General features: G+C 46.2%; 1 protein-coding gene across 2 annotated transcripts in view; it reads right to left on the bottom strand.

Moving 5' to 3' along the window:
• Positions 1-1069: 1069 nt before the first annotated feature.
• INTS9 (integrator complex subunit 9) overlaps positions 1070-9304 on the bottom strand; it is a 125925-nt gene continuing 117690 nt past the window's right edge. For both annotated transcript variants that reach the window (XM_061132684.1, XM_061132683.1), the window contains 3 exons: positions 7506-7604; positions 6212-6349; positions 1070-1722 (listed from right to left, as the gene is read on the bottom strand). In XM_061132684.1, coding sequence (XP_060988667.1) covers positions 1546-1722; positions 6212-6349; positions 7506-7604 — 414 coding nt within the window. In that variant the 3' untranslated portion in view covers positions 1070-1545. The remainder of the gene's footprint in view (positions 1723-6211; positions 6350-7505; positions 7605-9304) is intronic.

Below are 9304 nucleotides of genomic sequence, written 5' to 3'. Positions count from 1 at the left end.
TTAACAGAAATCCAGCTTGGACAAATCCAAGCGATTCCTGGACATGTCACTCACTGTTAGAGGACATTTAAGTAAAACAACCATTTGATTTCTTTCTATTATACTGCTTTTGCATTTTTCAAGATGTTAAGAAAACTTTAAAAAAAACTTACCTTGATTTCTCTAAGTTTTATTAGGAAGCATGCCTACATGTGCTGCATATTTACAACTCTCCTAAGAACAAGCTAAATTCTCATAGCCCTGGCATGTCCATCTGTTGTAATGTTCGTCTTCCCCCACTGTTTATTGTAGACACAGTCGAGGCCCCTCGACTGGAGTGACCTGTACCTTGGGAAGCACAGACCATGGTAACATGGCTGTACCCAACCAAGGCTGGCCCAGCTGGAGATGGCAAAAATGAAGTTGTGTTTTCCCTTCTCTAAGGAAGAACTGCTTCCCACGGACAGAGCCATTTCAGAGAGAGAACTGACAGTCAACTCTTTGTAAAACCTGAGCAGGTAAGAGTTTACAGTGCTACAGTTCTTGGGTCACTCGAGCCCGCTGTGATGCTCTGCTGCTGACCAGGCTGGAGGGCTGACTTCCAACTGAATTTCAACCAGTCTGAACAGACGGTAAGAATTTGCTTCTGCTGTAGGCCAGTTCTAAGACTTGTGTGCTGCTCCCTACCCCCCACATTTAAATACTTACAGAACTGGCACGAGTGTGACAACTGACGCTAGACTAGATGGAATCTGGTAAATACCTGTTTCACACAATTCCATTATTTCAGATGCAGGCGTCTGAGTTACTGCGCAGTGGAATGCGGAGAGTCTGTGGGAAAGGCAGTGACACAGGCGAGTGGAGCCTAGTTCAGGCCCTCCCCAGACAGCCGAGGTCAGTGTTAGCGGCCTGTGCTGTTTTCCATATAGATACAGCTCAGATCAAGTTAAGCACCCTTTTGTACAACTGAAGAAATATATTAATCCACACACCAAACTAAAATTTGCCAAGTTCAGTTCTGTATATCTTCATATTTTTTGATAGATGCTAAATGAATGCATAAATTTTAGGTTCAACAGAACACAGCTACTTCTATAAAAAATAAATTTTATTAACAAAATGAGCTCACATTATAAAAGCAAAATGAACCTTTGCTAATTTCTTGGCATCATCTTTCTTACTAGGTACAGCACTGTAGACAATAAAACAAAATCAAAGACTAGTTGCTCTGCCTGAGGCCTGTGAAACTGACAAATGGGCCACAAGTGGTAATCCTTCATGTTCCTCCCACCACTGACCTGGTGCAAAGCTGCGGTCACTCTCACTCCTCCTCAGCCTGTTGCCTTACCTGCCTGGGGAAGTCAGGCCTGGGAAGAACACACGCCTCAAATTTAAAGGGAGAGCGCTCTCCTCAAACAGTGCTGAGAAGGTATCTCAAAAGCCGCTTCTTTATTTCTCGAGCCAGAGACCCGCCAGCTGCGGGTCTTCCCTTCCTCCGCTGGGGGCTGGCAGCTGCAGTGAAGGACACAGGGGTCCAGGGATGTGGAGGTGGCATGGGCCTTCCCCTCAGAACTTCTGAAGGAACTTGAGGACCAGGTCCCGCAGTCGGACCCGGAGCACCTCATCGTCATCACAGATGATGTGGGTTGAGTCTTCCTCAATCTGGATGAGGGTCTCGGCTTCCTGCAGCAGGACGATATGGCCCTTGGCTGTGTCTTCTACCTTAATGTCGCTGAAGCCGTGCTGCGCCAAGAGAAAAGGGGCAGGAGGGCATTTCAGCGTCTGAGATGCTTCCTTCCCTGCTGGCTCACATGGTAAGGAAGGAATTGGCCTGCAGTACAGGAGCCCCAAGTTTGATCCCTGGGTCAGGAAGATCCCCTGGAGAAAGGAGAATCCCACGGACAGAGGAGCCTGGCAGACTCCAGTTCGTGGGATTGCAAACAGTTGGACACAACTGAGCAACTAACACTTTCACTTTCCTTTCCAGCCTGGGCTACACTGAACATTCTAGAAACTGGCATTTTGGACTCTCCTCAATACAGTTCTTCAGAGCAGTCCCAGGACCTACTACACCAATAGAATTCCAGGGGAAGCCCCCAACCATGCAAAATCTCATACAAAGTACAACAGAATTCCTACCACCTGCTTAAGCTTTTGTTTATCATCTGAGGAGCACATCCAGGCACCTGGGTTCAGGAGGCTGGGTGTTTCATCCCAGCCTCGCAGCCACACCTGTGGTCCCTGTAAAAATGTTCCATCTTGTCCCAGGAAGATGCCTTCCTCACCGCAGGTACCAGTGACCTGGCAAGTCCCTCCCAAAGGGGAAGATGAAGCAGTGTATCAAATACTTCTTCAGGGCCCCCTCGAATGCTAACTCAGAATTTCCTTACACATCAGATGTAAAGTTGAGGAAGAAGAAAAGAAGTGGAAAAAAAAGAAAACTACAGGCCAATATCACTGATGAACATAGATGCAAAAATCCTTAACAAAATTCTAGCAAACAGAATCCAACAACATATTAAAAAAATCATACACCATGACCAAGTGGGCTTTATCCCAGGAATGCAAGGATTCTTTAATATCTGCAAATCAATCAATGTAATACACCACATTAACAAATTGAAAGATAAGAACCATATGATTATCTCAATAGATGCAGAGAAAGCCTTTGACAAAATTCAACACTCATTTATGATTAAAACTCTCCAAAAAGCAGGAATAGAAGGAACATACCTCAACATAATAAAAGCTATATATGACAAACCCACAGCAAGCATCACCCTCAATGGTGAAAAATTGCAAGCATTTCCCCTGAAATCAGGAACAAGACAAGGGTGCCCACTCTCACCACTACTATTCAACATAGTGTTGGAAGTTCTGGCCACAGCAATCAGAGCAGAAAAAGAAGTAAAAGGAATTCAGATAGGAAAAGCAGAAGTGAAACTCTCGCTGTTTGCAGATGACATGATCCTCTACATAGAAAACCCTAAAGACTCTACCAGAAAATTACTAGAGCTAATCAACAAATATAGTAAAGTTGCAGGATATAAAATTAACACACAAAAATCCCTTGCATTCCTATATACTAACAATGAAAAAACAGAAATTAAGGAAACAATACCATTCACCATTGCAACAAAAAGAATAAAATACTTAGGAGTATATCTGCCTAAAGAAACAAAAGACCTATACATAGAAAACTATAAAACACTGATGAAAGAAATCAAAGAGGACACAAACAGATGGAGAAACATACCGTGTTCATGGATTGGAAGAATCAATATTGTCAAAATGGCTATTCTACCCAAAGCAATCTATAGATTCAATGCACTCCCTATCAAGCTACCAACGGTATTTTTCACAGAACTAGACCAAAGAATTTCACAATTTGTATGGAAATACAAAAAACCTCGAATAGCCAAAGTAATCTTGAGAAAGAAGAATGGAACTGGAGGAATCAACCTGCCTGACTTCAGACTCTACTACAAAGCCACAGTCATCCAGACAGTATGGTACTGGCACAAAGACAGAAATATAGATCAATGGAACAGAATAGAAAGCCCAGAGATAAATCCACGAACCTATGGACACCTTATCTTTGACAAAGGAGGCAAGGATATACAATGGAAAAAAGACAACCTCTTTAACAAGTGGTGCTGGGAAAACTGGTCAACCACTTGTAAAAGAATGAAACTAGAACACTTTCTCACACCATACACAAAAATAAACTCAAAATGGATTAAAGATCTAAATGTAAGACCAGAAACTATAAAACTCCTAGAGGAGAACATAGGCAAAACACTCTCCGACATAAATCACAGCAAGATCCTCTATGACCCACCTCCCAGAATATTGGAAATAAAAGCAAAACTAAACAAATGGGACCTAATGAAACTTAAAAGCTTTTGCACTACAAAGGAAACTATAAGTAAGGTGAAAAGACAGCCCTCAGATTGGGAGAAAATAACAGCAAATGAAGAAACAAAGGATTAATCTCAAAAATATACAAGCAACTCCTGCAGCTCAATTCCAGAAAAATAAATGACCCAATCAAAAAATGGGCCAAAGAACTAAACAGACATTTCTCCAAAGAAGACATACAGATGGCTAACAAACACATGAAAAGATGCTCAACATCACTCATTATTAGAGAAATGCAAATCAAAACCACAATGAGGTACCATTCCACGCCAGTCAGGATGGCTGCTATCCAAAAGTCTACAAGCAATAAATGCTGGAGAGGGTGTGGAGAAAAGGGAACCCTCTTACACTGTTGGTGGGAATGCAAATTAGTACAGCCGCTATGGAAAACAGTGTGGAGATTTCTTAAAAACCTGGAAATAGAACTGCCATATGACCCAGCAATCCCACTTCTGGGCATACACACTGAGGAAACCAGATCTGAAAGAGACACGTGCACCCCAATGTTCATTGCAGCACTGTTTATAATAGCCAGGACATGGAAGCAACCTAGATGCCCATCAGCAGATGAATGGATAAGGAAGCTGTGGTACATATACACCATGGAATATTACTCAGCCGTTAAAAAGAATTCATTTGAACCAGTCCTAATGAGATGGATGAAACTGGAGCCCCTTATACAGAATGAAGTAAGCCAGAAAGATAAAGAACATTACCGTATACTAACACATGTATATGGAATTTAGAAAGATGGTAATGATAACCCTATATGCAAAACAGAAAAAGAGACACAGAAATACAGAACAGACTTTTGAACTCTGTGGGAGAATGTGAGGGTGGGATATTTCAAAAGAACAGCATGTATGCTATCTATGGTGAAACAGATCGCCAGCCCAGGTGGGATGCATGAGACAAGTGCTCGGGCCTGGTGCACTGGGAAGACCCAGAGGAATCGGGTGGAGAGGGAGGTGGGAGGGGGGATCGGGATGGGGAATACGTGTAAATCTATGGCTGATTCATATGACAAAACCCACTGAAATGTTGTGAAGTAATTAGCCTCCAACTAATAAAAAAAAAAAAAAAAAGAAAAGAAGTGGAAATAAGAATGATTTGCCTGAGAAGGACACAAGACAGGTAATAATCATGACCTAGGCAGGTTCTCCATCTTTGGCACAGAAACTGGAGTGGGAGAGTAGTCGGGTCGGGTCCTAGAGATGAACTCCTGGGAAAGCCAGACAGAAGTAAATAAGATCTTTCTGGGAAAGCAAGGCGTTTCAAGTTTTCAAGAAACAAGTAAAGCGTGAGTCCTATCAGTACATCCGGGGGCGCCGCACAGTCAGGAGGAATGTTGTGCACGGCATACGGGGTCCCCGGGGGTGTCCCCACATCACTAGGGGTCAGGGAGCCCACCAACTCGGGGAAAGCCCTCCATGTGAGGAAACTTAAATGACGAGTGGAGAAAATTGCCAACAAAGAGAAAGCCTTTAAGATTGGAAAGCATTCAGCTACTGAGGTAGTCTGGACAAAAGGCAGTAACTAACTTAGAAGAAAATCTCTTTTCCTGGAATGGTTTCTAGTGTTAACTGCAGTTCTTCCCACAAGAAGCAGCATGAAAAATACCATCTTTAGCCAATTGCTCCTCTGTTCTGTCAAGGACTCTCTAATTCTGATGCCAAAACAGTGGTCTCTGAAACCCTGTGACTGAAGCCAGAATTACAAAACACTTTCAGGTTAATAAATTCTTTTTCCTTTTACTTGGGAGTCATACAATCTATTCCACCAGCCACCAGGGACGAAGAGTGGGAAAGCTGCTGAGCTGGGTAGGGGGGGACCACCATCCTCCACCATGACCACCTGCTGCTCTCTCCTACTACCCTTTCTTCTGGGAATTACTGGCCCCGCTTCCCGAGCTCTAGGGGATCAGGCCATCCTGACCCCTCTGCCCACACCACACCCCAAGAGCCCCAAGACTGGCGTCTCCTCTGAGCTGGCCATGCCAAGGGTCTTCTTGCACAGAAGTGCGGCCCTAAGGGGGCAGACCCTTCTTTCCTGGCCAGCCCCCTGCCCCATATGTCACAGCTGTGTTTCTGAAGAAAGGCCCCTCCTCGGTCTGGTTCCCACAATTAGTGGGTTTGGGGGGCAGTCTTGTGGTAGCCGGGCCCCTCTTAACTCTGCAGCTCCCGCCTGGTTCGGGCCCCGCCCTGACTGAGGACTGGCAGATGCTACGGGGACAGCCCACGGGGGCTCCCGGGAGGGACGCCAGTGCCGTCAGACGGCGCATGCGCGGCACGCCCACGCCCACAGCGCTCACCTTCTCCAGCGTCTGCACGAACTGGTCCACAGGGATGGAGCCGCTCAGCAGAGGCTTCAGAACCTTGCAGTCTGGAATGTCGTCACTCGCCCGCTTTCGCTTCTTGCCGCCTGTGGGCTGGGCGGGCCTAGGCGGAGGCTGGGCAGGAGGAAAACAGGGGTCTCGTCAAGAAATCACCCGGGAGCCCCAGGTCCGTGCAGGCCACCCGCGGGACCCTCTTCCTGGGAGGGCGCAGGGCCTGGCCCGGTGCCGCTGTCTGTGCCCCGTGTCAGGGTCTCCACCTCCAGCTGGGTATCCACACAGTACACACAAACTAGAGCCAGCTATCCACAGAATCATCATCTCAGCTGGCAAAGATGCCTTCCTTTTAGCAAGATCCGTTTTTAATTTTCGGTTGACTCACTTCAGTCGTGTCCGACTCTGTGACCCCATGGGCTGTAGCCCCCCAAGCTCCTCTCTGAGTAAATCCTTAATAACCCACGCTGGCAGCTGGGCCTGGGGCAGCAGTGCCAGGGGCTGTGGGGCCGGACTGACTGGTTACAGTCCTTCCATCGGGAAAGTGAAGGGCAGAGGAGCTGCCTCTACAGTGGTGATGGGAAGGAGAACTTCGTGAGGCCTAACTGAGGCAACGGCTGGGCAGGGCCTGGTCCGGGGCCCAGCACTGTGAGTGGCTGCTACGGGCACACAACCTGGGGAGCGAGTGACAGAGCCCAGCCCTGACGGGGGATCTCAGGAGGGTGAAGACAGGGGCCCAAACAGCTGCCCTCCAAGGTGGCAAATGTGCCCTCAAGTGAGGCGTGAGGCTGGGGGGAGATGCCCTCCACCTGCAGGGGCTCTCCAGGTTCCCGGCCCTTGGCCTGACTGCTTCGGCGTCCCCGAGGGTAGGGGCTGCATCTGCTGTTGGGTCTACCTCCCCTCCCACCTCATGCCTGCAGGCTCAGGGCCGGCACCTGATGAGAGTTTGTCTCCTGAGCACCCACCAGGGGAGCCGATGCTCCTGGAGCTGTGATGCTCCTGGCGTCAATGGTGGGTGTCTACAATGGTGGGCGGCCCCGTCCCCATGAATAATCGTTTCTCCTCCCTTCTCTCATCAAGGCAGACGGCCAGAGAAATAAGTAGTGCCCTTTTCTTCAGATCTGATCCCTCAGGAAGTCTGCCCTCTACTATCTGCTGGTGTGGGAAGCACTGTCCTGGGGGCTGGCTGGGATGCCAGCACCTTCTCAGGAGGAAGGGTTCCAGTCCCCACAGGCCCTGGAGGTTCCTCTTGGAGCCCAGCCCGGCCTCCCCACGCTACCTGAAGAACGTGCTTGTTATCTTTAGTGTGCAGCACAGCCGAGACGGTTGCCAAGGAAATGCCAGGCTTAATCTCCATGGGCACCAGCGAGTCTGCAAGCTGGGAGCAAAGAGGGGGGTTTCAGTCAGGTTCCCTGTAAACCGGGGACAAGAGAGTGCTGCAGCGTGCTGCCCAGGGTGAGGGGCTAGGAGGCCACGCTGGGCCACCGTGCCGAGCTCAGGGATGGATGGTGAGAAACCCAAAGTCGTACAATGATAGCAGGAGCCTTTAACACCCCACTTACATCAGTGAATAGATAGCCTAAACAGAAAATCAGAAAGGAAACACTGGCCTCAAATGATATATTAGCTCAAATGGACTTAATAGATATAGAGACATTCTATCCCAAAACAGCAGAATATACCTTCTACTCAAGTGTACATGGAACATTCTCCAGGAGAGATCATACGTGAGGCCACAATACAAGTCTCAGTAGATTTTAAGAAGACTGAAATCATATCAAGCATCTTTTCCAACCATAATGCTATGAAACTGAAAATCAACTACATGAAAAAAACTTACACAAGTGCATGGAGCCTAAGCAATGTGCTACTCAACAATCAATGAGTCACTGAGGAGATCAAGTAAGAAATGAAAAAATACCTGGAGACAAATGAAAATGTAAATACAATGATTCAAAATCTGTTAACACATGCTTATATGGTCATTTATGACAAAGGAAGCCAGAATATACAATGGGGAAGACAGTCTCTCCGATAAATGTTACTGGGAAGACTAGACAGCTACATGCAAAGTCTTGTACTATGTAAAACAAACTCAAAACGGATTAAAGACTTAAATATAAGACCTTAAACCATAAAACTCCTAGAACAAAACACAGGCATCTTTGACACTGGTCTTTTATCAGTTTTATTTCTGGGTATATCTCCTCAAGTATGGAATTCAAGAGCAAAGATAAATGAGACTGCATCAAACAAAAAAGCTTTTGCACAGTGAAGGATACCGTCAATAAAACAAGAAGGCTGCCTAGGGAAAAGGAGAAGGTATTTACAAATGATGCACTAGATAATCCAGAATTCACAGAGAACTCATACAACTCAACATACCCCCTCTGAAAATGAGCAGAAGACCTGAACAGGCATTTTTCCAAATAAGACATACAGATGGCCAATGTTACTAATCATCAGGCAAGTGGATATCAACACCACAATGAGGTATCACCTCATACCTGTTAGAATGGTGGTTGTCAAAAAGACAACAAATAACTGGAGGTGAGAATATAAAGGGGAACACTTATGCACTGTTGGTGGGATGGTGAATTAATGGAGGTGCCAATAAATGCTGGAGAGGGTGTGGAGAAAAGGGAACCCTCTTACACTGTTGGTGGGAATGCAAACTAGTATAGCCAATATGGAAAACAGTGTGGAGATTCCTTAAAAAACTGGAAATAGAACTGCCATATGACCCAGCAATCCCACTCCTGGGCATACACACCGAGGAAACCAGATCTGAAAGAGACACGTGTACCCCAATGTTCATCACAGCACTGTTTATAATAGCCAGGACATGGAAGCAACCTAGATGCCCATCAGCAGACGAATGGGTAAGGAAGCTGTGGTACATATACACCATGGAATATTACTCAGCCGTTAAAAAGAATTCATTTGAATCAGTTCTAATGAGATGGATGAAACTGGAGCCCATTATACAGAGTGAAGTAAGCCAGAAAGATAAAGACCAATACAGTATACTAACGCATATATATGGAATTTTAAAAGATGGTAACGATAACCCTATAT

This window comes from Dama dama, chromosome 29 (assembly GCF_033118175.1).
Source record: "Dama dama isolate Ldn47 chromosome 29, ASM3311817v1, whole genome shotgun sequence".
Taxonomy (NCBI): Eukaryota; Metazoa; Chordata; class Mammalia; order Artiodactyla; family Cervidae; genus Dama; species Dama dama.
The sequence above is the reverse complement of the archived record's forward strand: the minus strand, read 5'-3'. Positions and strand labels throughout refer to the sequence as shown.